The following is a 26,682-nucleotide window of genomic DNA, read 5'->3' as shown; positions in this document are numbered from 1 at the left end:
AGAGTCCCTGGCTGCTCTAGAGAGATGATGTGCCCATCAATCTCACCCAGTGAATCTGAGACAGATAGTACCTCCTCTCTCTTGGCCTAGTCCTTGGCATTAAATCGTCACCTATTTTTGTGGCAAGCATTAGGAGAATAAATTAGAAATTAAAATAATAACATATCCTTATATACACTTGTATTTTCACACGCATTATTTCACTTGACCCTTGTAAGAACCCCATGAAGTAGAAATTATAATCCCCATCCTACAGATGAAGAAACTGAGGCTCAGACAAGCTAACTGACTTTCCCAAGGTCCCACTGATATTAGTAGGAGTACCAGGACTACAACGTATGTCAGTGTGACTTAAGGTATCGAGTGTTTCCTCCGCTACCCTATGCTGCCTGGCAATCTATGCCATTAGAATAGTCACACCGCTTCTTCTAAGAATTCTATGACTGGTTCTTTGTTGATCACTAAGAAACCTCTCTTTGAGTTTGGATCTGAGGGCATCAAGGAATGATGGTGCTTTTTTTTTTTTTTTTTTTGAGGTCTAGGAAGGTGAAGTAACTTGTATAAGGTCACATAAGGTAGAAATATGGAGCCAGGATTTGAATTTCATTCTCTTCTACCATAGAAAGAGCTTAGGTTCTTAACTCTCCTGCTGCTGCTGTTGTTGTTAGCTGCCATTGAGTCAGCCTCTGACTCATGACAACTCCATGCACAATGTAATGAAACACTGCCCAGTGCTGCACCATGCCCATGATTGGTTGCAGATCAGACTGTTGTGATCCATAGGGTTTTCACTGGCTGATTTTTGGAAGTAGATCGCCAGGCCTTTCTTCCGTCTGTCTTAATCCCGGAAGCTCTGCTTAAACCCGTTCAGCATCATAGCAACATGCAAGCTTCCACTGACAGATGGGTAGTGGCTGCGCTTGAGGTGCACTGGCCAGGAACTGAACCTGGGTCTCTTGTATGGAAAGAGAGAATTCTACCACTGCACCGCCAGTGCCCCCAACCCTGTGCTACCCAAAAAAAAAAAACCACTGCTGTCGAGTCGATTCCAACTCATAGCGACCCTATAGGACAGAGTAGAACTGCCCGATAGAGTTTCCAAGGAGCACCTGGCGGATTTGAACTGCTGACCTCTTGGTTAGCAGCCATAGCACTTAACCACTACGCCCCAAGGGTTTCCAACCCCATGCTATGCAGACTTTAATCTTCCAATTATTCCATCACAGTTCTCAGTGAGCAAGTAATGCACTCATAGTTTACCGCCTCTGTCTCTATGCTAACTTGTGCTGACCCCTGATCTTGCTCGGGTGATTCTGACACAGAAGCAAACGTCCTAGTGTTACGAATTCACTCTTCCATTGAGATAATATATACCATGTGCTGAAATAATTCAGGACTTGAGGATATCCCCAAATTTCCAGAAACCACATACGCTAAACGACTGGAATTAAACTCATTAGTGGATGGAATGAATACTTTTGTGTCTATGCTGAAACTTACATAGAGGTAAAAATTAAAAAGTTTGATTTAGTCCTCCAGAAACAAAGCACAAGACTCTATCATGACCTGCTGTGCTTTTATTCTATTGGCATAGATTCTGACTGTAGACAGCAAAGAGAATGCAAAAAAAGGATATAAAGCTTACCTTGTATTTATGCATAATTTCTTTTGTGAAGCCATACCTAAAAAAGGAGGAAATTTAAACTATTTAATTAAATATTGACAACTCCTCCTTAAATGAATCATGCAAGAAGGGGAATATTTGACATCTCACTATCACAAATCCTCAAGAACTCAAGAAGCTGGAAATGACTATGCATAGCCAAGTCTTTCTAGGCATGACGGGAAAGAACAAAATCAATCAATGACATCACTGTGGTCTATAGTTAGGGAAAGAAGATAAATTTTTCATGAAACAATTACAAGACAACTTAAGAAATGGATGGTAATGCCAAACCAAAACTTGTTGCCGTCGAGTTGAATCCTATAGGACAGAGTAGAACTGCCCCATAGAGTTTCCAAGGACAGCCTGGTGGATTCGAACTGCTGACCTTTTGGTTAGCAGCCGTAGCTCTTAACCACTACGCCACCAGGGTTTCCGGTGATCAGTTCAGGTTGTGTAAATGCTGCAAATATTCAGAGAAGTGCGGGGTAGCAGCTGTGTGGGAGAGTGCTTTTCATGTAGATAGAACTTCTCAGGCATTCTATATTTTACAGTGAATGAATGATCAAAATGCAAGACTAAACAAAGACAAAGAAAAGCCTAGATGATAACAAGTTGGCTCTTTATGCTGTCTCTAATATAGTTCCTGTAAGGGTATTTAGTATTTTAAATAGAAAGTGTCAGGATTTTCAATGTCTGAACAGCAGTAGTTAAGGATTAATGGCACAGTGGTTAAGTGCTTGGCTGCTAACCAAAAGATCCGCAGTTCAAATTCACTAGCCACTCCTTGGAAACCCTATGGGGCAGTTCTACTCTGACCTATAGAGTCACTATAGTCAGAATTGACTCCACGGCAACAGGTTTGGTTTTTTGGAAAGTGAGTTTTAATGATGGGAATGTTTTTCAGGTATTTTTTTCCTTGTCTTAGAATAATAATATGTACCCTTAATGCCCAACACAGCGAAGTTGGGACACAGAACTCCCTCCATGTTCCCACGCAAGTCATGCCGTGTCAGCCTTCTACACTGCAACGTTATATTTTTGGAGATGAATTTAATCGTGCATTCACCAAATGTGTCCACACTGTTAAATCCAAAGGGCACTCTGCAATCTCCACTTTCTTGCCCTCTCTGAAGCACTAAATACAGTTGACTATACTGTCCTTCCTAAAAACTTTTCTTCTCTTGAATTCTGTGACTGCAAACCCTCTTGGTTTTCCTTCTTCCTTTTTTGGCTACTTTGAATCTCCTTTGCAAATTTTCCTCTTCTACCCAGACTTAAATGTTGGCGTTCCTTCAGGTTGTACCCTAGGCCCTCTTTTCCCTTTATTCTCTCCCTTGGCAACTTCATCCCTGCCCAAGGCTTCGGTTACCACCCATGTGTCAATACCACAGGACAATGCTCCAGGCCACACTTCATTTCGGAGCTCTGGACACATACACTCAACAGCCTGCCCAACAGCACCTCAGATCAGCTCACAGCAAACCGAACTCATCGTTCTCCCAATCTGCTCTTCTTCCCGTGTTCCCAGTATCAGTGAATGATGCTGCTGTACCCCCAAACTCAGGCCAGGAACCTCCTCTTCCAAATCCCCCATATCATGTCACCAAGTTCTAAATCATCAGTGCATAAATTCCTCTTGAATCTATCTACCGGTTTGAATCGCCATCACCACCACTCTAGTTTAAGTAGATATGCACCATCTATCTCTTCAACTACTTCCTAATTGGCCTACCTACATCCACCCTTTTTTTCCCCCCATTTGCCGTTGACTCATGGCGACCCCATATGTGTCAGGGTAGAACTGTGTTCCACAGGGTTTTTAATGGCTGACTTTTCCAAAGTAGACTGCCAGGCCTTTCTTCTGAGGAGCCTCTAGGTGGACTCAAACTACCAACCTTCTGGTTAGCAGCCAAGCATGTTAACCCTTTACAACACCCAGGGATGCTTAGCCCTTTCCAATTCACTCTTCCTACTGAGTTTTAAAACACAAATTTTATAATACTCTTCAATGATAACCATTGACCTTAGAAGTCCAATCTCTTTATATAATGCAACCACTTCTTACCCCTCCAGCAACATGAGGTACCATCCTGCCCTTCATTCTATGCTCCTGCCCTCTTGAGTTTTTTCAAGTCTAAAAGGTCTTGTCTCAGGTTCTGCATGAAGCTGTCTCCTCACTGTGGGACACTTTCCCACGCCCACTCCATGGCCCTTGATTCCTAATTCATCCTTCAGGTCTCAGGCTAACATCACACTTGTATAGGAAAACTTCCACCACCCCTCAGACACACTTGGATCACCGTTTACAAACTCATCACACTTGAAAAATCTGCTCAACACTGCTAGATATAAACCCCACAAGGGCAGGGGCCCTGTCTCTTTCCTTAACCATTGTAGGCATTAGATAATTATGATTGGGTAGCTGGATACACGACATGCCCAAATGAAAGTATTGAGCCATATTATATATAATGACTTTCTGATAATAGTCTTGGAATTTTTCTCTTTACAGCCTTAGCAATAGCTTTTATACCTGACAAGTAGAATTGAAACTTTACTCAGGCCAAGTACCAAAACTGCCCAAAAGACAAAAGTGATCAGTTGCTGAGCTTTGACCAAGGCACTCAAAAGCTCAGAACCAAAAGCATGAAACATGTCATGCCTTCAACTGCCATAGAACAAACTGGTTTCTGTTTTTCATAAAATAAAAAGGAAAAGAAAGAAAGAAAGAAAAAGGGAACATTTGTTACCTACTGTGTCTTTCAGCAAAAATTCTTAAACCATTTAACCAATCTTTATTCCTCAAATCTCCAGTGACGCAGATAGTTGGAATGCTATATTAGAGCTATTCTCAAATATGTTTATGAACAACTATGCCAGAAGCAATTACCAGGTCATAAAAAATATACACACCAGTGAATATCACAGTACTAGTGTCTGGGACAAAATCTGAGGCAAGCCAAAAGTGTAGGAACAGAATCATCCATCTAAGGCTGCTCACAGAACCCACCACACCTCCACACCTGGTCTAAAATACCTACTCAACACACAATTAGGCCTGCGAACTGTGGGTATGGGAGGGAGAGAAAGAACGAAACAGAAGGGAGAAAGAGGAAAATAATAGAGTTGGAAGAAAAGATAAGGGGGCTTCAGTAGAAGGTTGGCGGTCATAAACTGGGGTGAGAATTGAAGTTTTCCTTCAGATCTCCTACCATCCCCTCCCCCCCTTCCCACTTCTCTACCCTTACTGCCAACTCTCAGCTAGGAACTAAACATAGCAGCATTTTCCAGAATAGAAACAAAAGGGAAAGCCTGAAGGCCTAAGTTACCTGAGATTCATCAGAAAATCTTCATGGTTCCCTCTGTTCAAGTGCAGGTCATTGGGATAAACAAGCAAAGTCACTAACAGGATCATTAGAATCTCTATGGAATTTTTTCCTCTATCTACAAAATCACCATTAAAAACATATGGGTTTTCTCCTGAGGGAAGACCATTCTGTGGAAGGAGAGAGAAAAAAAGCAAGCAGTCAAAAGAATGTACTTTTAGAGTAACGTTTTATACTTCATGTCCCTGAGAATATGGAGAAAAGAGGCTGAGTTGGTCCTTTCATTGGGAAAAAAAGCTGCTCACTCCCTTGAGCTAATTTCACTCTTCCAGGGCATGCTTCTCCTGCAAGGGACCTTGGAAGTGAAGAATTAGCTTGGGACAGGAAGATTCCAGTGGGGATGGCAGTTGTTCCTTCTACCCACCACCTACTATGCGATTTCTCTAAAGGAGCTGATACTTGTCCTATCAAAAATGGCATCTCTCCAGAAAGGGCCACACGAACCAGAGACTACATCATCCTGAGACCAGAAGAACTAGATGGTGCCCAGCTACAACCAATGACTGCCCTGACAGGGAACACAACAGAGAACCTCTGAGGGAGCAGGAGAGCAGTAGGATGCAGACCCCAAATTCTGACAAAAAGACCAGACTTAATGGTCTAACAGAGACTAGAAGGACCCTGGTGATCATGGCCCCCAGACCTTCTGTTGCCCCAGGACAGGAACCATTCCCGAAGCCAACTCTTCAGACATAGATTGGACTGGACAATGGGTTGGAGAGGGATGCTGGTAAGGAGTGAGCTTCTTGGATCAGGTGGACACTTGAGACTATGTTGGCATCTCCTGCCTGGAGGGGAGATGAGAGGGTGGAGGGGGTTAGAAGCTGCCAAAATGGACAGGAAAAGAGAGAGTGGAGGGAGAGAGCGAGCTGTCTCATTAGGGGGAGAGTAATTGGGAGTGTGTAGCAAGGTGTATGTGGGTTTTTGTGTGAAAGACTGATTTGATTTGTGGACTTTAACTTAAAGCACAATAAAAATTATATATATATTAAAAAACGGCATCTCTCATCCCTTCTTTCTCCCCTGAAGAAAAGAGGGAAACTTCTACCCAAGGAAGAACACGGAATTAAGATCCAAGTCTTTCACTCTAAAGAGTCCTACATATAACTTGTCTGGGCTGTGATTCCCTTAATTTGCCAAAAGGGAATGACGCTACATACCTCCCCAAATCAAATAAAGAATGGATATAAAAGCACCCAGGAAAGTAAAAGGTGCTATGTAACTGAACAGGGCTGAGGTACCACCAGTACGCACCGATATGATCACACCAGGTGTTTATAGCTGGCACGTATTCTGATTGATCACTAACTGTGCCATATTAGGTGTTGGATATTTTGAATATCACTCCTGAGTATGCATAATACTTGCAAACACACTGTGAGCACGGAAAAGAGCTGAGATCGGGACAGAGGTCTGGTCTTTATAACAGCTATCAATTCATTGACTCCTACACTACAAACCTTAAAGTCATGCCTGATGGGGAAATGGCCTAGTGCAATTCTATTGCATAGTAAAATCAATACAAATGCTTAAAAAATACATTACACAGAGAATTTAAGTACTCACATATTCCATGTGTACATTCTCCTTCAAAAAAAATGATTACCTTCTGGAAATAATATACATATTCTAGTTATAGTAATCTTTTTAAAACTACTTTTAAATTCCTCTTTTGTTAGTTTTCAAACTATGCAAGAAAATCTTATTACTTTATATTCAATATTTTATACTTATATACATTTCATTTTTTCATATCAATAAAATAGAAGTAGTCGAAAAAATAATACAGGTTGCTACATGTAACTTAGTGATTCCAGAAGTTATTATGCAATGCAACTTATTTTAAAGGCATTTGGGGAAAAAAACCTAAACAGAGGTATAGTGTCTTGGGCCAGAAGTAAGAAGACATATTCCTTAGTCCAGCTCTACTTATTACCCATGTTTCCTCGGGGAAGTTATTTAACTTTTGTGAGCCGTACCTTGCTCAACTGTAAAATACTCCTGTATTTACCACACATGGCTATTTTGGAACTCAAATGAGACTATTTGCATAAAATTGCATAAAAACTGTAACCAACTGAAACCAAACCCATTGCCGTCGAGTTGATTCTGACATAGCGACCCTATAGGACAGAGTAGAACCACCCCATAGCATTTCCAAGAAACAGCTGGTGGATTCGAACTGCTGACCTTTTGGTTAGCACCCATAGCTCTTAACCACTACGCCACCAGGGCTCCTAAAAACTGAAAAGCATCATACAAAATAATATATTCATTTTATTACGACCTCCACGTTCTTTTTAAGTTTAAAATTCCATTATTGTATATTTTCTTATATATTAATTCATATACCCTTATTTACATTGGGCTTAGATAATATAAGCCAGCTATAATGCTATTTCTCATCAAAATTTAAGGAAAAGGGAAAGGTTATGCATCCCTGATACTCTTCCTTTGTCCAGCCTTCAAAAGGCTGGGAGAGTAAACTTGAAGTGCCTGAGGGGTGTTGGAAGCTACAGGCTTTCTTGGGATGTTCAGGCTTGAAGGGATCTAGAGTACCCGGAGCAGAGTGCCCTGGGGTGAGAATATGAAAGAACCAGGCCTGAGGGGACCTGTGGACTCTTTGATTAGGGGGGACTTGGCCTCACTGCATGTATTATCCTGGTTGGGGGAGGGGGGCGGATCTTACTGCAAGAACTGTAGGGGAACGTCTTCTGTATCCCCGAAGCTAAAAGGACACTAACACTTGCATTTGGGGGCACTTAGGAACAGAGAAGGCCCTGGGTGGTGCCACTGGTTAACACTCAACTGCTAACCTAAAGGTTGGCAGCTCAAGTCCACCCAGAGGTGCTACGGAAGAAAGGCCTGGTGATCTACTTCCAAAAACCTCGCCACTGAAAACCCTATGGAGCACAGTTCTACTCTGACACTCAGGGTGTTGCTCTGAACCAGAGTCGGCTTGATGGCAACTAGTTTTAGGATCATGGAGACTTCCTCTCACACTCATAATGCCGGAGTAGAAACTTCGGTAAATCCAACCACGTGGAGGCTATTGCTAGGTTAAGTAGAAAACTTAAATAACCTGGTACTTAAGGGAATCCAGCAGCCAGGGAGCAGCAGGCCAATCAGATCTGCTAAGCCGGATCTGGCCCTGATGAAAATGACTGCTGGAGGAGCAGAGGGTAACTTTATTTTAAAAATAATAAAAGGCGCATAAATTAAAGAACGAATAGTTAATAATTCCCAACATTAATAATATATTACTCGAATTTTAGATATCAGTAGATTGTTGTTAGTTGCCATTGAGTCAATTCCAACTCATGGTTACTCCACGTGTGTCAGAGTAGAGCTGCTCTCCATAAAGTTTTCAAGGCTGTGACAGACAGATCACCAGGCCTGTCTTCTGAGGTGCCGCTGGGTGGGTTTGAACCACCACCATTTCGGCTAGTAGTCAGGCACCTAAATGTTTGCATCACCCAGGGACATCAATAGATTAGAACTAACTAGAAGAAGAATGTTTGGGAGATAAATTATTGACCTGGAAGGGCAAGCAGATAAAAAATCTCTCACACACAGCAAAAAGTAAAAAGATGGAAATCATGAGGTACAAATAAGAGACTAAAGTCGAGAGACAAGAGACCTAATATACCAGTAATAAACATTCCAGAATCAAGGAAAAGTAGCCAGATGGAGAAGAAGCAATAATTGCATAAATAAGAGAGGAAGTTTTCCATGGTTAAAAAGAGACTTCAACCCAAAGTTTGAAAGAGCTCATGACACCAGTGAACAACTGAGGAGCCCTGGTGGCGCAGTGGTTAAGAGTTTGGTTGCTAACCAAAAGGCGAGCAGTTCAAATCCACCGACTGCTCCTTGGAAACCCTATGGGGCAGTTCTACTCTGTCCTATAGGGTCACTATGAGTCAGAATCAACTCAATGGCTGTCAATATCAACTTGGCTAGGCCGTGATTCCCAGTATTGTGTGATTGTCCATAATTTTGTCATCTGAGGTGATTTTCCTGTGTTGTAAATCCTACCTCTATGACGTTAATAAGGCAGGATTAGAAGCAGTTATGTTAATGAGGCAGGACTCAATATACAAGATTAGGTTGTGTCTTAAATCAATTTCTTTTGAGATATAAAAGAGAGAAGCAAGCAGAGAGACATGGGAACCTCATACCACCAAAAAAGCAGCACCAGGAACAGAGCATGGCCTTTGGACCCAGGGTTTCTGCACTGAGAAGCTCGATGACAAGGGCCCCCAGAGCCAACAGAAAAAGAAAGCCTTCCCCTGGAGCTGACACCCTGAATTTGGACTTCTAGCCTCCTAGACTGTGAGAGAAGAAATTTCTCTTTGCTAAAGCCACCCACTTGTGGTATTTCTGTTATAGCAGCACTAGATATCTGAGACGATGGCAATGGTTTTTTTTTTTTTTTTTTGCACAATTGATGGGGGAAAAAAATCCCTATTACCTGGTAAAATTCTTACAAGTAGTCAAAGAAAGCACAAGTTACAAAGGGAGAAGAATTAGCCTGGCATCAGACTTCTCACCTGCAAAAGTGGAAGGTAGAAGATGTGGAAATAGAATCTACGAGTCAAAGAGAGAAAAGGACTGTGAATGAAGAATTCTCTATCGGCCAACACATCATTAACTCCTCAGGGTGATGGAAAAGTATTTGTAGATGTATATGTGGCTGTGAATGGGTGAAATTACCTCATTAAAATACCAATATTATCAGGCTGTGTTAAAACACAAAATAGTAATGTTATTAAAAACTGTATTAAAACAGGAACTATGTTTGTGAGAAATACACATAAAACAAATAGATAAGGAGAGGTCGAAAATAAGGTAAATGCCACAAAGTGAAAGCAAAAATGGAAATTTCAATACTTAAGGTGGAATTAAGATTAAATGTGCTAATCAGGATCACAAAACGATATCATTCCATAACAAAAGGCACTTTATGTAGAAGATTCATAAACTTGTATGCAATAAACAAAAGAATAAGGTTTTTCTTCAAGAATTTACTATAAATACAAGAAGAAATTGTTTAAAAATACAAACATAGTGAGTTATTCAGACTGTGATGGTTTAAAATAGTGTTCACAGATTCCTTGACACTCCCTTTATTAATTTTTTTAATTAACTTTTATTGAGCTTCAAGTGAACATTTACAAATCAAGTCAGACTGTCACATATAAGTTTATATACACCTTACTCCGTTCTCCCACTTGCTCTCCCCCTAATGAGTCAGCCCTTCCAGTCTCTCCTTTCGTGACAATTTTGCCAGCTTTGACACTCCCTTTAAAAGGTGGAGACTAATTTGCCTCCTATCGAATATGGGCTGGACTTAGTGACTTCCTTCTAATGAATAGAAAAGAAGCAGAAGTGACAGCGTGTAACTTTGGAGACTAAGTCATAAAAGGCCCTGCGGCTTCCTGCCTGCTCTGGCTTTCTCTCAGTCAGCTGCCAGGTCAGGTATCCCTGTGGATAGGCCACTGCCAACACCCAGAGAGGAACTGAGGTGCTGTGTCTAGAGTCCTATGGGTTAGTTATCTTGGAAACAGATCCTCCAGCCCCAGTCAGGCTTTCAGTTGACCACAGCGCTGGCCCACAGCTTGACCGCAACTTTATGAAAGACCCTGAGCCAGAACCATGCAGCTAAGCAGCACCCTAATTTCTAACCCACCAAAAAAAAAAAATCGTTGCTGTCAAGTTGATTCCAACTCATAGCGACCCTATAGGACAGAGTAGAACTGTCCCATAGGGTTCCCAAGGCTGTAATCCTTACAGAAGCAGACTGCCACATCGTTCTCCCACGGAGCAGTTCGTAAGTTGGAACTGTCAATCTTTTGGTTAGCAACCAAGCATTTAACCACTGCACCACCAGGGCTCCTTTTTTTCTGACCCACAGAAACTACTAAATGTTTGTAGTTTTAAGCCACTAAGTGTTAGGCGTAATTGGTTACACAGCAAAATAACTAATACGCATATTTAGATAGATATGTTGTTGCTGTTAGATGCCATCGAGTTGGTTCCAACTCATAGCGACCCTACGTACAACACAAAAAAACACTGCCCAGTCCTGCGCCATCCTCACAATTGTTGCTATACTTGAGGCCATTATTGCAGCCACTGGGTCAATCCATCTCGTTGAGGGTCTTCCTCTTTTTCACTGACCCTTTACTTTACCAAGCATGATTTCCTTTACCAGGGACTGATCCCTCCCGATAACATGTCCAAAGTATATGAGACATAGTCTCGCCATTCTTGCTTCTAATGAGCATTCTGGTTGTACTTCTTCCAAGACAGATTTGATCGTTCTTGTATAATAGGCAATAAATACATAGAAAAATTAAGTATATAAATAATAAATCGACTTAACCAATGTATACAAAGAACCTTGCATCCTACAAACAGGGAATACAATTAATTTTTCATATGTCTGTGGAGGCTTTATGGGAATCAATTGGATCAAAGATGAAATTAAAACCAAAATTGTAAGTTTAATAGGAGGCCTAATTAAAACTAAAACTAGGAAAAATAGATAAAAACCAAAAGAAAGATAGCCTGTTTTAATTTCTTAATTATTAAAGAAGATGCATAAGAAAGGCTTTATTCATCCTAAGAAATTAGGAAAAGAACAATAAAAATAGTCAAATAAAGATAAAAGCTGGAATTAATGAAACTGGAAAAAGAAAAGATATATAAATACAAAGGTTGGTTCTTGGAAAAAACAAAAGTGATAAAATTGATAAACTCATCATTAGGAAAATAGAATGAAAAAATGAGTAAGACTAAAGAGTAGAAAAAAGACAAAGATATAGAGAAGTAAATAAAAGAAAGATACATGTAAAAGAATATCAATATCTATGTCAATATATTTTTATAATGTAGAGAAATGGAAGACTCACTAACAACCTACAATATGCAGATGACACAACTTTGCTTACTGAAAGTAAAGAGGACCTAAAGCACTTATTGATGAAGATCAAAGACCACAGCCTTCAGTATAGATTACACCTCAACATAAAGAAAACAAAAACCCTCACAACTGGACCAATAAGCAACATCATGCTAAACGGAGAAAAGATTGAAGGTGTCAAGGATTTCATTCTACCTGGATCCACAATCAATACCCATGGAAGCAGCAGTCAAGAAATCAAAAGATGCATTGCATTGGGCAAATCTGCTGCAAAAGACCACTTTAAAGTTTTGAAAAGCAAAGATGTCACCTTGAAGACTAAGGTGCGCCTGACCCAAGCCATGGTGTTTTCAATTGCCTCCTATGCGTGTGAAAGCTGGACAGTGAATAAGGAGGACCGAAGAAGAATTGATACCTTTGAATTGTGGTGTTGGAGAAGAATATTGAATATACCATGGACTGTGAAAAGAACGAACAAATCTGTCCTGGAAGAAGTATAACCAGAATGCTCCTTAGAAGCAAGGAGGGCGAGACTACGTCTCACATACTTTGGACATGTCAGGAGGGATCAGTCCCTGGAGAAGGACATCATGCTTGGCAAAGTACAGGGTCAAAGAAAAAGAGGAAGACTTTCAATGAGATGGACTGACACAGTGGCTGCAACAATAGGCTCAAACATAACAACGATTGTGAGGATGGTGCAGGACCGGGCAGAGTTTCATTCTGTTGTGCATAGGGTCGCTATGAGTCAGAACCATCTCGATGGCACCTAACAACAACAAACAACAGAGAAGTGGATGATTTTCTTGAAAATTAGAAACTACTGAAACTGCTTCAAAAGATGTAGAAAACTTGAACAATGCAATTACTCAAAAATGTTCGAAAGATGATTAAAGTCTACCATTTTAAAAGGTATTGGCCCGTGTGGATTTATAGCAGAGCTCTATTTCAATTTTCAAGACCAAGTAGTTTCAATGTCATTTAAACCAATGATTTACAATCTGGCTTCACCTTAGAATTACTTGGGGGAACTTTAAAAAAATCCCAGGGTTTCCATCAGAATCTCTAGCGGTGGCACCCAGGTGTATCAGTACATATACATATATTTTCCAATTCTTTAGGTGATTACAGTGTAGAGTCAAGTTTAAGAACCAGGAATTTAAATTATTACAGACCACAGAGAAAGATGGAAACCTCTCTAATGTCATTTCATGAAACCAGCATAACCTTAATATCGAAATTGGAAAAAAACACTCAGTAGCCTAAAATTATATTTATTATATTTGGAAGGTAAACCTGTTTTCCATTGTGATGACAGATTTCCTCAAATGAAAACGTCCCATCTCCAGTTAAACCAAACTTTGTAGGTGAATTCTTTGCTATCCCTGAATTGTTTCAGCTCTACAGTGAGCAAACCGAATTTTAAGCCAAAAATAATAATAGTCAGCTAGGCCATGCACCTTATACAGTATATTTGACACCTAATGAGTTTTAACCTTTTCAAAAAACCACACATGCCTTCAAAAGATTAAGATTTATGATAATGAAGCACATTCAACAGAATTTGTCGTAGTCTCTGAAAGCGATTCTAAAAGAGGAGTCCTAAATGCATACTGAACTCCTGTGAGGATTGACCTCTCAAGGCAACCACTTCAAAGAAGGCAAGACTTACTTGGACATATAAAACCTGCTCTATTGGTCTAAGATTCGTCATATTATTTTATATAGTTTGAGTTCAAATATGTTTGCGTCTTAAAATAACAAAGTCACTGGAAAACAGACAGGAAGGTGAAGAACTAAGTCTCCTGGGATATGGGTCTTTAGGATATTTAGGCTTCTGGCTACTGGGATTTTTCAGGGTTTCCTTCAAAGAAGCAAAAACTGATGTCTGTCTGCCGACCTTGGAAACCCTATGGGACAGCTCTACTCTGTCCTATAGGGTCACCGTGAGTCGAAATCAACTCAACAGCAATGGGTTTGGGTATTTTGTTTGTTTGTTTCATTCGGTTCTAGAAAACCACTCTCTGGCTCATCCTGCAGCTGATATATAACAAATCGTCCATGACATGGAGTTTAAAGTTGACGATTATAGAAAACCCAAGGAAACTACAACCCAGGACGACCTGCAGGGGGAAAAAATAGCAGACCACAATTAATTAACTTGAATAGACACAAAAACAAGAGGTTTCACTATATGGTCACCTATTTCCTACTAGAGCATTTTACAACAGACATTTGAAAGTATCCCAACTTATTTAGACAATGCCCCCAAACACAACAAACAATAACCTCTGTACCTCAACTCCACGTTATTTTAACTTTCATTTCTTTTGTAAACTCTATTTTAGAGGTCGGTTCTTCTGATTGTAACACACTGCCTTAATCCCAGAATAAAAAGAATTGACCGCTGTGGCAGTGTGAAGTACATCAGTGATAGAGATAAAGAGAAATGTTGAAGGACCTTCGCAACTGGAAAATTATGGGAGGAATGAGAGGAGGAAAGAGAGGAAAGAAAGAAAGAAAAGGAAAACAAGGTGGCATGGCTTCCAGAGGACAGCATCAATAGGATACCCACAGGGTTAAGAGTTAATTAGCTCTCTCCATGCACATGTTTTTCAACTTGAGGAGGGGGGTGGCTCCACTTACAGCACCAATTCAACAAACTAATTTGTGAATATTTGATTGAAAATTCCAAGCTTTCTATTCAACGAGGAAAAATGTCTTGTAATTTTAGCAAGGCTAAGGCTCTGAATGAAGTATTTCAAATTGGTCACTCTAATTAGGCAAAAGTGGCTGATTCAAATTAACCTTTTCAAAAATAAAATCTAAAAATCTGACCTAACTAATGCTATGTAAATTGCTTCACTTGATGACACAATTATATTGGAAGCCATGTAAGTGTGAGATGCCCTTTTAACAAAGGTCTGTCGTGGTTAACAATGTGATACCCAGGGGAAAAAATTCTTTTCAAGCCCAGGTGGGACTGTGAACTGAAAATATCTAGTTCAGTATTAAGGTGCTAAATGATACAATTTTTAAGGACATCTAAATATTAAAGAAACCAAAATCTGAAAACAATCACTGGAATGAATCTCAGATGGACTAACAGCATTTATTGCAGCTAACCACAAAAAGGATATGAGAATAAAATATTTTCTGATCATCCAAAATTTTCCTTCATGATTTAGGTATACTTACTAAATTACTAAGTACAACCAGAATGTACAACCAGAATGCTCCTTAGAAGCAAGGATGGTGAGACTACACCTTATATACTTTGGACATGTTATCAGGAGGGACCAGTCCCTGGAGAAAAACATCAGGCTTGGTAAAGTAGATGGTCAGTGAAAAAGAGGAAAATGCTCAAGGAGATGGATTGACACAGTGGCTGCAACAATGGCCTCAAGCATAATAAAGATTGTGAGCATGGCGCAGGACCTGGCAGTGTTTTGTTCTGTTGTACTTAGGGTCGCTATGAGTCGGAACCGACTCGATGGCACCTAACAACAACAAATTACTAAAATGCTTTGGAGGGACTGTCTTAAATGTCACCTCCCCCAGGATGTCTTCCATGAGGTTAGGTGCCCCTCCAATGTTCTCCCTTGGAGGCTTGCGCTTATTCTAATCAGAACACTTCCCACCCTGAACTGTCTTGTCTTTTCATTAGCCTACCTTCCCCACTAAACTCTGATGTCTTTGGGGCCAAAGACTGTGTCTTAGTCCTACTGCATTCTCAGCAGAGTACCTCATTCAGAATAAGTGTTCAATAAATGTACGTGAAATGAATGAACTTCTTATTCATCTTTATATCTTCTCACAGCTTTTATATGGTGCCTTGAACACTATAGGGACCATACAAAAGTTTATCGAATGAATGAATGAATAAACTAGTGGATAGAGTCACTTTTTCATATGATCAGTTATCATGATAGAAGTCTTGAAGCAAACCAGCAACTCGGATTAAAGTAATATGGTGAGGCATCTCGGCGGTCCTACAATTATAACACTTCCTCTCAGGCTACATCTTTGGTTGGCGTTGGACTACCACAGACCTACAGACTAAGTATACTATACTGTATAAAAGAGCAGACAAAGAAATTATCTAGCACAACACCAACTGAAAGATGAATCAAAAATTCATCTTAATTCAAAGCTTGATTTCTCTTTTGTGTTGATGAAGAGGAATCGGTCAATCACAGCATAATATAAAATGTGGTTATTTATGTCTCCAAAAATCTCCAACAGGATGTATTTTGCCACACTATTCCCCACATTTGAACTTCTGTTTTCCTAAATAAAATTAAGTTAAAGCATGGTCACTGGCTACTTCCAAACAGAAGATTGGAAGCCCGTGGGTTAGGCTGGCGTGATTCCATTCTGTGTGCTCCTATCGATGAGTCAGAGGAAAGCACCTCACAAGGGCATTGCATGTAATAGGGAGTCAACAAGTTGCTGATGCACTGAGTACAGTGTATTGCAGTTAAGACTCAGAGGCCATCACAGAAATTCTACCATTTCCTGAAGCAATCAAGTGATTGCTTAAATTAGAGTTAGGCACCTGCTGTCATCCCTGAGCAGGCAGCCCTTGTATCTTATGTCACAAATAGAGACCCACCACTCCCCACTCAAGGATCTTTCTCTCTCTCTTCATTTTTGAGATGTCCTTCTTCCTTTCCTCCTCATCTACTTTCCTGGCTCATTGCTCTTCTCTATATTAATCTTCTCTTTTTTCGTTTTCTCTCCTCCTCCTATACCTAAGACCTAACAATGATACTCACTCATACTGTAGGCATTGCTTAAATGAATTTTTCAGATCACTGAAGCTTACTTCTTTGAAGGCTAAAATATATTTTAAAATGACTTTAGCCATTTTGGTTGGGAATGTTAAAAATGTGCCATTTGGCTCCTTTCCTTCTTAACAGAGTATACCCCACATAACTTGAAACTTTCTTGACCACACAGGTTCATCAATCTAAAAACATCCCTCAGGCACTTCTGAGACGTATGGAACTCTTTATACTACACAGCCCCAGATCACTGAATATTACTACTTCATTTTCTATTTCAGTTTTATAGCTCTATATTTCCTCTACGGTCAGGAAGAGCTTTTACTTTTCATCGCTGTTGTTTATCTGACTTTTGCCTCTTCCTCTCCACTCTCTAATCTGCTGTGGGATGGGAAGCCAGACAGACAAACTTGTATGAACCACGTGTACAATAAGGTTTGGCTGATTTATGTTCATCGGTCTTTGAGTAAGGGCCTAGGCCTTGTCCTGTCAATAAAGTTCACCAGACTGGTGACAACTATTTCAAGAGCTCAGAGACCCTTTTCCACTTCATTTTGAGTTTGGGACTATGTTGTAGATGAGTGAAGGAGATGGAGTTTGAGCTCTAGATAGGCCAAGTACCACTGTCATTTTTATTCATAGAAATCTTGCTTCCAGAATAGTTTGTATTCATGGTTTTAGGCCACACTACACTCGTGCAATCTATCCTCATTCTGTCTTTAAAGTGCAGTTAAAAAATGAAACAGAAAAAGGCAAAATGCTGACTTTTGCAAGTTAAAGATAAGGCTATGGCTACAGCTTCCTCAAACATTGCTGTGCCCTGACCCTTCATGTCACTGTCTTTAACTCAGTCCACTCATTTACCATAAGCTAAGTGACTCCCCATCATCTCAAACTCACCAGGTCATTCTCCCTTCCTGAACACCATTCACTCCACCATCTTTTCAGTGTCTTAAAGTGGAACCTTGCTGTCATCATGGCTCTTCCCTTTCCTCAGTTTCTCTTCCTATCCCAGGCAATTTCAAGATTCTGGTGTGTATGGTTCATTTTGCCATCTTCTTGTTCAAGCCTGCCAAAATTCTACCCCATGGCTGTTGTGTCCTTGTGTTTTCCAGACATCCTTCTCACCTCCCTCCACCTCAATCCATCCCAAATACTAGTGCCCTACTCATTTGCTGCTGTGGCTCTCAATCTTCACTTCCTGAACATGGTCATTGGTTAACTCTCAAAATACTGTCTTGCTTTCATTTGAATGCTATATATTTACCTGTAATACTTTTTACAGTACTTCTTATCACTCCCCTCCTCCTGTTCAGTCTTCACATTATTAGCACTTTCCAGTTTTATATGTTCCATGTAGTTTTACTGAATGATATTTTAAAAAATGTCAAAATTCTGTCTTTTCTCATCTGTCCACTCGAGATCTTCAACCATCTCTTGGGAAATTTTCTTTTCTAAATCACCTGAAAGTCACTTTTCCAATTCAATTTACTCAACTATATTTCTCTTTCCTAAATTTCCAAAAACCTCTCCAGAAATAATTACAAGATTTGTTGTTGCTGCTGTTCTTCACATATTCCTGCCCTTCTCCTCCTTCCTCAGATTGTAGCTATCAATGATAGGGGCCTGAACATCTTGGTGAAGCTATATGTTGAGTTAAACAAATCCCATTCCCCAACCATACTACTCCTTGGCTTCCCCTCACTAGTCCATTCTTCTATCTCCCCCACAGCTTTCCTACATGGCCAGTAGAATCCCTACTTCATGGTAAATAAACTCCCTTCTGTCTTCAACTCGTCCAGAAAGACTTCCCTCTGCAAATTTGGGTCTCCTTCAAAGACACTGCTTGAGTCCTGACTCATGCAGCCCTCTCAGAGGAAAAGACTCATTCCTCCACAGGACATATACCTCAGGGTCAGGAGTAGAGGAGGGCCCACCTACTCCTCAGCACCATTAACAGACCAACACTTTGCTACCCTAAGGGAAAAACCTCTCCTCCTTTCATGCCCATGACATCTAACTAGATTTCCTTCCCTTCCTCCTCATCCCTCTGTCCATGTGGCCCACCCATTTAACATACTTGCTCCAGGTCCTTGACCTCCCCATCCCGAGGTCCTTGACCTCCTCATGCCCAGTATTATCTTTCTCTCACTTCAGTCACCCACATTCTAGACTTCACTTTGTACTCTCTCATCCCCTAGGACTACTGCCCCTACAACTTCCCACCCTTCCTGCTTCCTAAGGCCCTCACGCCAGACAGCCTGCTCACTGACCAGTCGATTGGCCCATCCTGGCCTCTCTTCCCTCCCTACCCAGTTTGAATCCTGCTGTTGATGGCCTGAACTGCTCTTTACCGGTGCCCTCAACTCCCTACTAGCAAACCTTTGGTTGGATTTCCTGACACCAACCTACTATCTGGGAAGCCTCCTACTTCCTCTGGCCCCACTCTCTGGCTTTCATGCTCTATATCCTTGCTTAGGCCTCCTGCAGTCTCAACAGAATCTACTCCTAAGTGCCAGCTCCATTCATCCACGCCTGGTTTGGCCTGCCCCATTCCCTTCTAAGCTTCCATTCTGAATGAATGAAACAAAAACCTGTGTTGCTGTTACAATTTACTACTTTTAAAAATGGTTTTGGATGCTTATGTTATTTTATCCACACGACAACCTCTTATGGGGTGGAAGCTGATGATAATAATGCAGCTAAAAAAAATGAGGTTCAGGGAGGTTATGTGGCTTACTCAAGCTCCCACAGTCTCAAAGAGTGGAATTAACTGGCCATCATACTAGTCAGAATATATTTTCTTTCAGCCCATCTGAGACCCCTATGCTGTGCGCAGTTACTCGACATGCTAGTTGTGGGGGTGTCAGGGATTGGTGGGAAAGAAGCATGTCAGTCAGAAAGAGAGATGCAGAAGACTGGCCTAAAAGAGGACCACCGTGAAGGCAGGGGTCACCTCAGGATCAGTTTCCTACATGCAGTCTTCCCAGAAGCAAACGTTTACGTTGCAACTGCTGGCTCAGGGAGAGCAATGGATCCAAGTCAGTGAGATGCAGGGAATCTCCATGTAGTTCAACCGCTTTGTTGTGCTGGCTCCCTCAATCAAAACCTGGTGAAGGAAAAGTAGTCAGAGCACTGGAAGAGCAATTGAGCCAAGAGATGGTGATTCCTGGTAGAGAAGAGAACAATTCAGACCTTACTGTAGGAAACTCGTTCCATGTATAATTAGTCTGCATTGGAAGAGAGGACTGGTATGTGACACGCTCACTTCTGAACAGAACAACAATAAAATAAAACAGACTGCTCTTTTCCCTACCCTGTGCCATGATGTAATAAAGACCATAGATACCTGGCCATCACAGAAATGCAAATCAAAACCACAATGAGATACCATCTCACCCTGGCATTACTGGCATGAATCGATAAAACAAGAAATAACAAATGTTGAAGAGGCTGCAGGAAGACCGGAACTCTTATGCACTGCTGGTGGGAATGCAAGATGATACAACCATTTTGGAAAATGATACGGCGCTTCCTTAGAAAGCTAGAAATAGAAATGCCATATGATCAGCAATCCCACTCCTAGGAATGTATCCTAGAGAAATAAGAGTCGTGACATGAATATATGCACACCCATGTTCACTGCAGCATTGCTCACAAGAGCAAAAAGTTGGAAACAACCTAGATGCCCATCAACAGATGAATGGATAAACAAACTGGCACATACACACAATGGAGTATTACGCAACACTAAAGAACAATGATGAATCTGTGAAGCATCTCATAACATGGATGCATCTGGAGGACATTATGCTGAGTGAAATAAGTCAATCACAAAAGGACAAATAGTGTATGAGACCACTACTGTAAAAACTCATGAAAAGATTTACATACAAAAAGAAACAATCTTTGATGGTTATGAGGGTGGGGAGGGGTAGGGATGGAAAAACACTTAATAGACAATAGATAAGCAGTAACTTTGGTTAGACAGTACACAATACTGGGGAAGCCAGCACAGCCTGTACAAGGCAGGGCCATGGTAGCTCCACAGACACACCCAAACTAGGGAAGAGCGTCGACACGTCGTGGGGTTGTTAACCAATATCATATAACAGTGTGTGTAGTAACTGTTTGATGAGAAACTAGTTTGTTCTGTAAACCTTCATCTAAAGCTCAATAAAAAAATTTTTTTTAAATAAAAAAGACCATAGATACAATCAGGTAGAAATCAAAATGGATACACAGATAACAATAATATTGAACAAAGACCCAAATTAAAATTTTTTTGAACTTTTATGAGTCAGAATTGACTGGATGGCAAGAGGTTTGGTTTTTGGTTTTGTTATGAGATGTGTGCAAAAAATGAAAAAAGATATGCCTCTAATAATCTTCGAGCTTCTTGGCTAAAAGCCGTTGTATTACCTCTGCATTTGTACATATCCCTGACACAACGAAGGTTCTTATCTGCCCTAGGACTGCCCTCCCCCAACAAAAATGCCGATCTTTAACAAAATAATCATTTACCTTATAGAAGATCAAAAAAAGGTCATCCAGTTTCCCATGCAAATCACCTGGAATACAAATGAAAAACTGGTGTTCAGTAGGAAACAAGATACAATGCCCGTTTAGTTACAGAATTTTAAAGCTGAAATACTGCTGATCTATTCCAAGTGTTCTTAAGAGCATTTGGGTTTTTACCTAATAATGCCATTAATTAATAGACAATTTGGTTCCATAGCATTCTTTCCTTCCATTGCTAGAGGGGGAAGAGCATATTGTATTGCAATTACCTGTTCCCTTCTGCCATGGACACAGGACTTGGCTTACCCTGTGCCGGCCACTAGGCTAAGCATTTACACGAATCGTCTTGTTCAATTCTTACAACCACCTGATGAGATGGGTATTGTTTTCATCATTCTCATTTTACAAATGAGTCTGAGAGTAGTGAAGTAACTTATGCAAAGTTACCCAACTACCAAGAATGTGAACTGGAATTCAAACCTAACTTTACCTCATTTAAAAACCCAAGCTCTTAGCAATTATTCTGCACTGCCTATACTGTAATCTCTAGGAGGGCGGCAAAAGTATCAATTTTAGTCAGCATTAAGTCTCCAAATGCCTAGCACAGTACCTGAGGAATAGCAGGTGCTCGATAAATATATGTTTCACTGCTAAATGCCTAAATTTTCAAAGCCATGTTTTAAAGAATATGCTTCAGGAGTAGCATCAGATATTTAAAAACTATGAGTAGATGATTGACATTCTTTCGATGAGACAGATAGACCAAAAAAACCAGACCAAACCCAGTGCCGTCGAGTCGATTCCGACCCGTAGCAACCCTATAGGACAGAGTAGAACTGCCCCATAGAGTTTCCAAGGAGGGCCTGGCAGATTCGAACTGCCAACCTTTTGGTTAGCAGCCGTGGCACTTAACCACTACGCCACCAGGGTTTCTAAGACAGATATAGGACATAAAAATTGAAGCATGGCTTTATCAAATTCAGCCAACTAAGAGAAGCCATATGAACATATGAAGCCATTAATTAAAAAATAAGAGTAAAATGCGTGAATATTAAAAAGCCCTAATTGGATAACTATTTCTAGGTAATATAAGCTCTGCTTCTAAATTTTTATTCTCTGTATCTCATTTAATTACAAATATAATTTAATTTAGAAATACTTTTCCCCAGGTTGCTTAAAACCCTACAACAAAGATTAACTAAATACATGCAAAAGAAGACTCCAATTATAATGGGATAATAAAATGCAAATCTTATCATCATCAATAGCTATTTATAAAATATGACTATATTATTAAGTTGAAGAGTAAATTAATGTTATTTTGATATTCAAATCTCATTGCTTTCATATGGTCTCTCTCCAAATCCAAGGAAATAAAGATGGGAGGATTTTTTTTTTTTTACAATCTATAGTTTTGTTTTCTTAATTTTTTTCAGGATGACTTGTCTTTCATATATTTGGGTACAGGGCTATTATAGCTGGCCTACTAAAAATGAACCTGTTCCAGCATATTGAGTTGAGGCTACAAAAATATTTTTCATTTCTAGTTGGACAACAAAAGAAAAACTTGACTGTTTCACAAGGCAGACACAGAAAGATACCTTCACTGCGAGCATAAATATGAATGCAGAACTGGTTATCATTTATAACACAACTGCAGGCTAAAACGCCTCCTACATTTCATGCATGCTGGGAACTAGATGGCATATTTAGATATGCATATAAAAATGCATCTTGAATTTAAGTAATCGTAAATTTTCACCACACTTTCTCTCCCTTTGCTTCCACTGTTTCAAACAGAAGCCTTTTTTTTTTTTAGATATGGCCCCAATTCGAAATTTTTTTTTAAATGACCAAATTTTTCTAAGTTCAATGGGCTTATTAAGGACAGAAAATAATAATTCCTCTGCTAAGGGGAGCTACTGGCCTTGGCTTTTCCCTTCTGCCAATAGTGCTACATGGAAAAAGTCTGGAAGTAAATACCCAAGATGTGGGGATCTTTAAATGAATGGAGCTGTCCGATCAATCCATTCCCTAGCCTTTTCTCATGATGGTAAATGAAACATCAGAGCGGTGCATGATGGGACTTGGGGTAGGAAATAACAGGCTGGCTCTAATCTGGGACTTAGAAGATCTGATTTTTAATTTCAGCCCTGTCACTAACTAGCTGCGTGAACATGGGAAAAAGAAAAAGTTACGACATAGAAATTCATGGAAGGCAATTCACTTTTCTCTCTGGGTCTCAGTTTCATCTGGAAGAGCAAGAGTTGAGATAAACGGTCTCTGTAAGAACCTTTCAGTTCTTCCACTGAGTGATTCTAAGACTTCCAGGCCCTCTAATGAATTCACGTTTTCCAGGTGCTTTTTTCTGAAGATAAGTCTACAGTGGCAACTAGAGGTATACTGGGAACATGTGGGAGAAGGTCCCACTCTGTCTGGCTATTGCACATACTTTGACAGCAAGCCTAGCTCTGGCTTCACAGGCTTCCGAGGCTGGCATGGTTTCCTGAGCCTTGTGGCCCAAAGTTCTTTATCTCCATGAAATTTAAGACCTGGTAAGTAGCTTGAATAAAAAGCCCCCACTGCTGAGATACATCATCTGCTGTGCAGAGATATGGTGGACTGATTAAGTTGAAATTGAACCACCAAAGACTTTCTTTGAAAGCCTGAGTCCGAGGACGTCACGGAACGTGTACTGCAACATCAAGTGCCTGCCACCACTATCAGATGCTAGAAATGGAAATGGTTTAATTAGATTGTCAAGTCTACTTCTACCTGCCAGAAGAAGAGAGACACAGGCTAAAAATTGACTTCGAAAATAACATCACTGCTTTGTGACTTAAAGGCTTAATTAGAAGTTAAGGGAATTGCTGTTCCATCCACGCAACCCATTCTCAGACAGTCGCAAGCATGCTGAGCACCAACTGTGATGAATTTCAATGTGGACTGTTTTTTGAAGCAATATCCTGCCAGGCTGGCCTATATGATAACAAAATCTTAAATCTTGTTATTTAGAAGAACAAGGAACAGCTTTCTGGGACATTCCTACTCTTCTAAAAGCTGCAAAGACTAGTTGGAAAAATCTAAAACAGCAGCCAAGGGCAGAGAGGAGTTTAATCTCCACCCTGCCTTGGGCTTTTCTCTTGCCAGCACAAGTGGCATACAGAGGCCCAGCTAGAAAGAGCAACATGGAACAAAGATAATGAGAGCTAGAGGGAAGGCAAAGAACGCTTATTCTACCCATGGGTGGTTTACTGTATTAAAATACTGTCTGCCTTTATAAAAAGCTATGAGTCCTTTAATTTCTCACATAATTAATTCCTGCCGGCTGGTATGCAAAAAAAAAAAAAAAGACAAGATGGGGAACAATACTATCATGATAAAAAAATGATAGATAACTCTATATCAGCACTTTTTCTTTAACACTGTCCAATTTATACACTTTTCGAGTTGGGCAAACGATGTAGGACCAACAGGCTCCTAGGTATTAATCTGGCAACTGTGCTCTGAAACTTACCACAGACTGTTATCTCTTTGGAGGGAGAAGTTTTTATGTGAGAGATATTCGGCATTTGCATCAAGACTTTCTTGGCTTCAAATAGCACCGCTAAGACATAATGGGCGTGAAGTATCTGTGTGGGGGGTGGGGAGAGGGAGAGAGGAAATAAATATAATGAACTAGGAAGGAAGACATGACCGTGTAAAAAATTATAAAGGTGGAGCATAAGAGCACATTTCTGGTAGCTGTATTTCAGGATAATCTCTAAATTATTCTCAGGTAGATTATTCTAGAACAATGTCTGACATATAACAGGTCCTCAATAGATAATTGTAAATTAAATGAGTTAATGAATGAATGAATGATTCCTAGGACATTGATACTCATCTATGATTGTTTTTGGTCCTGACAGCCCAAGAGAAATGACAGATAAAAAGGGAACCCCCTTGTCCTAAGGAAATCTGGAGCCAAAAGAGGGAAAGGAAACAGAATGAGAGACAGAAAGAGACGTAGAGTCTATTTAAGAGCCGCTACTTTGCATTCGTTTGAGACATCCTGCCATCTGGGATAGAAACTAGATGTTGCTTGGCTTAGAGATTTCACGAGGCAGCCAGACAAGTTCCCACATTAGGTGTCAGAGCTGTTGAGACCTGCAGTGTCCAACATGGTAGCCACAAGCCACATGGGGCTCTGGAGCACTTGAAATGGGGCTAATTCAAACACTAAGTGAAAATACACGCTGAATGACAAAAACTTAGTATGAAGAAAAGATGGCAAAATGTCTCATTAATTATTTTGAATATGATTACATATTGAAATGGTGCTTTCGTTATACTGGGTTAAATAAATATATTATTAAAATTAATTTCACCTGTTTCTTTTTGCTTTTTTTCTTTTTAATTCTGCTTTAGATGAAGGTTTACAGAGCAAATCAGTTTCTCATTAAACAATAAACATATTGTTTTGTGACACTGGTTGCCAACCTCACGACGTGGCAACACTCTCCCCTTCTCAACCTTGGGTTCCCCATTACCAGCTTTCCTGTCCCCACCTGCCTTCTCGTCCTTGCCCCTGGGCTGGTGTGCCCCTTTAGTCTCATTTTTGTTTTATGGGCCTGTCTAATCTTTGGTTGAAGGGTGAACCTCGGGGATGACTTCAATACTGAGTTAAAAAGGGTGACTGGGGGCCATACTCTCAGGGTTTTTCCAGTCTTTGTCAGGCCAGTAAGTCTGGTCTTTTTTTGTGAGTTTGAATTTTGTTCTACATTTTTCTCCAGCTTTGTCCTGGACCTTCTATTGTGATCCCTGTCAGAGCAGTCGGTGGTGGTAGCTGGGGACCATCTAGCTGTGCTGGGCTCAGTCTGGTGGAGGCTTTTAAGTAGCTTTTAAGTAAAACTAGCTAAAAAGTAGCTTTTAAGGCTAAAAAGTAGCTTTTAAGACCCCAGACACTACTCACTAAAGTAGGATGTAGGACATTTTCTTCATAAACTATGTTATGCCAATTGAGCTAAATGTTCCCTGAGACCATCCTCCCCAGCCCTCAGCCCAGTAATTCAGTCCCTCAAGGAGTTCAGATGTGTCTATGAAGCTTTCAAGACCTTGCCTTGGTCAAGTTTGCTGACTTCCCCAGTATTGTGTACTGTCTTACCCTTCACCAAAGTTACCACTTATCTACTATTTACTATTTTTCCCTCCCCATCCCTCCCCTCCTTTGCAACCATCAAAGACTGTTTCTTTCTGTGTGTAAACTTTTTCTTGAGTTTTTATAATAGTGGTCTCATACAGTATTTGTCCTTTTGTGATTGACTTATTTCACTCAGCATAATGCCCTCCAGATTCACCCATGCTGTGACATGTTTCACAGATTGATCATTGTTCTTTATCGTTGCATAGTATTCC

The 26,682-nt window shown here is 40.4% G+C and overlaps 1 protein-coding gene across 1 annotated transcript in view; it reads right to left on the bottom strand.

The window, feature by feature from the left end:
• The window catches only part of PPEF1 (protein phosphatase with EF-hand domain 1), an 80,385-nt gene that overhangs the window by 31,517 nt on the left and 22,186 nt on the right, over positions 1-26,682 (bottom strand). Inside the window, exons 5-8 of the mRNA XM_010595832.2 lie at positions 24,803-24,917; positions 21,289-21,335; positions 4,996-5,162; positions 1,646-1,682 (exon numbers count right to left, since the gene is read on the bottom strand). Of these exons, the coding sequence (XP_010594134.2) occupies positions 1,646-1,682; positions 4,996-5,162; positions 21,289-21,335; positions 24,803-24,917 (366 nt within the window). The remainder of the gene's footprint in view (positions 1-1,645; positions 1,683-4,995; positions 5,163-21,288; positions 21,336-24,802; positions 24,918-26,682) is intronic.

The sequence above is a fragment of the Loxodonta africana genome, chromosome X (assembly GCF_030014295.1).
Source record: "Loxodonta africana isolate mLoxAfr1 chromosome X, mLoxAfr1.hap2, whole genome shotgun sequence".
NCBI lineage: Eukaryota > Metazoa > Chordata > Mammalia > Proboscidea > Elephantidae > Loxodonta > Loxodonta africana.
This window is presented reverse-complemented; position numbering and strand designations above follow the sequence as displayed.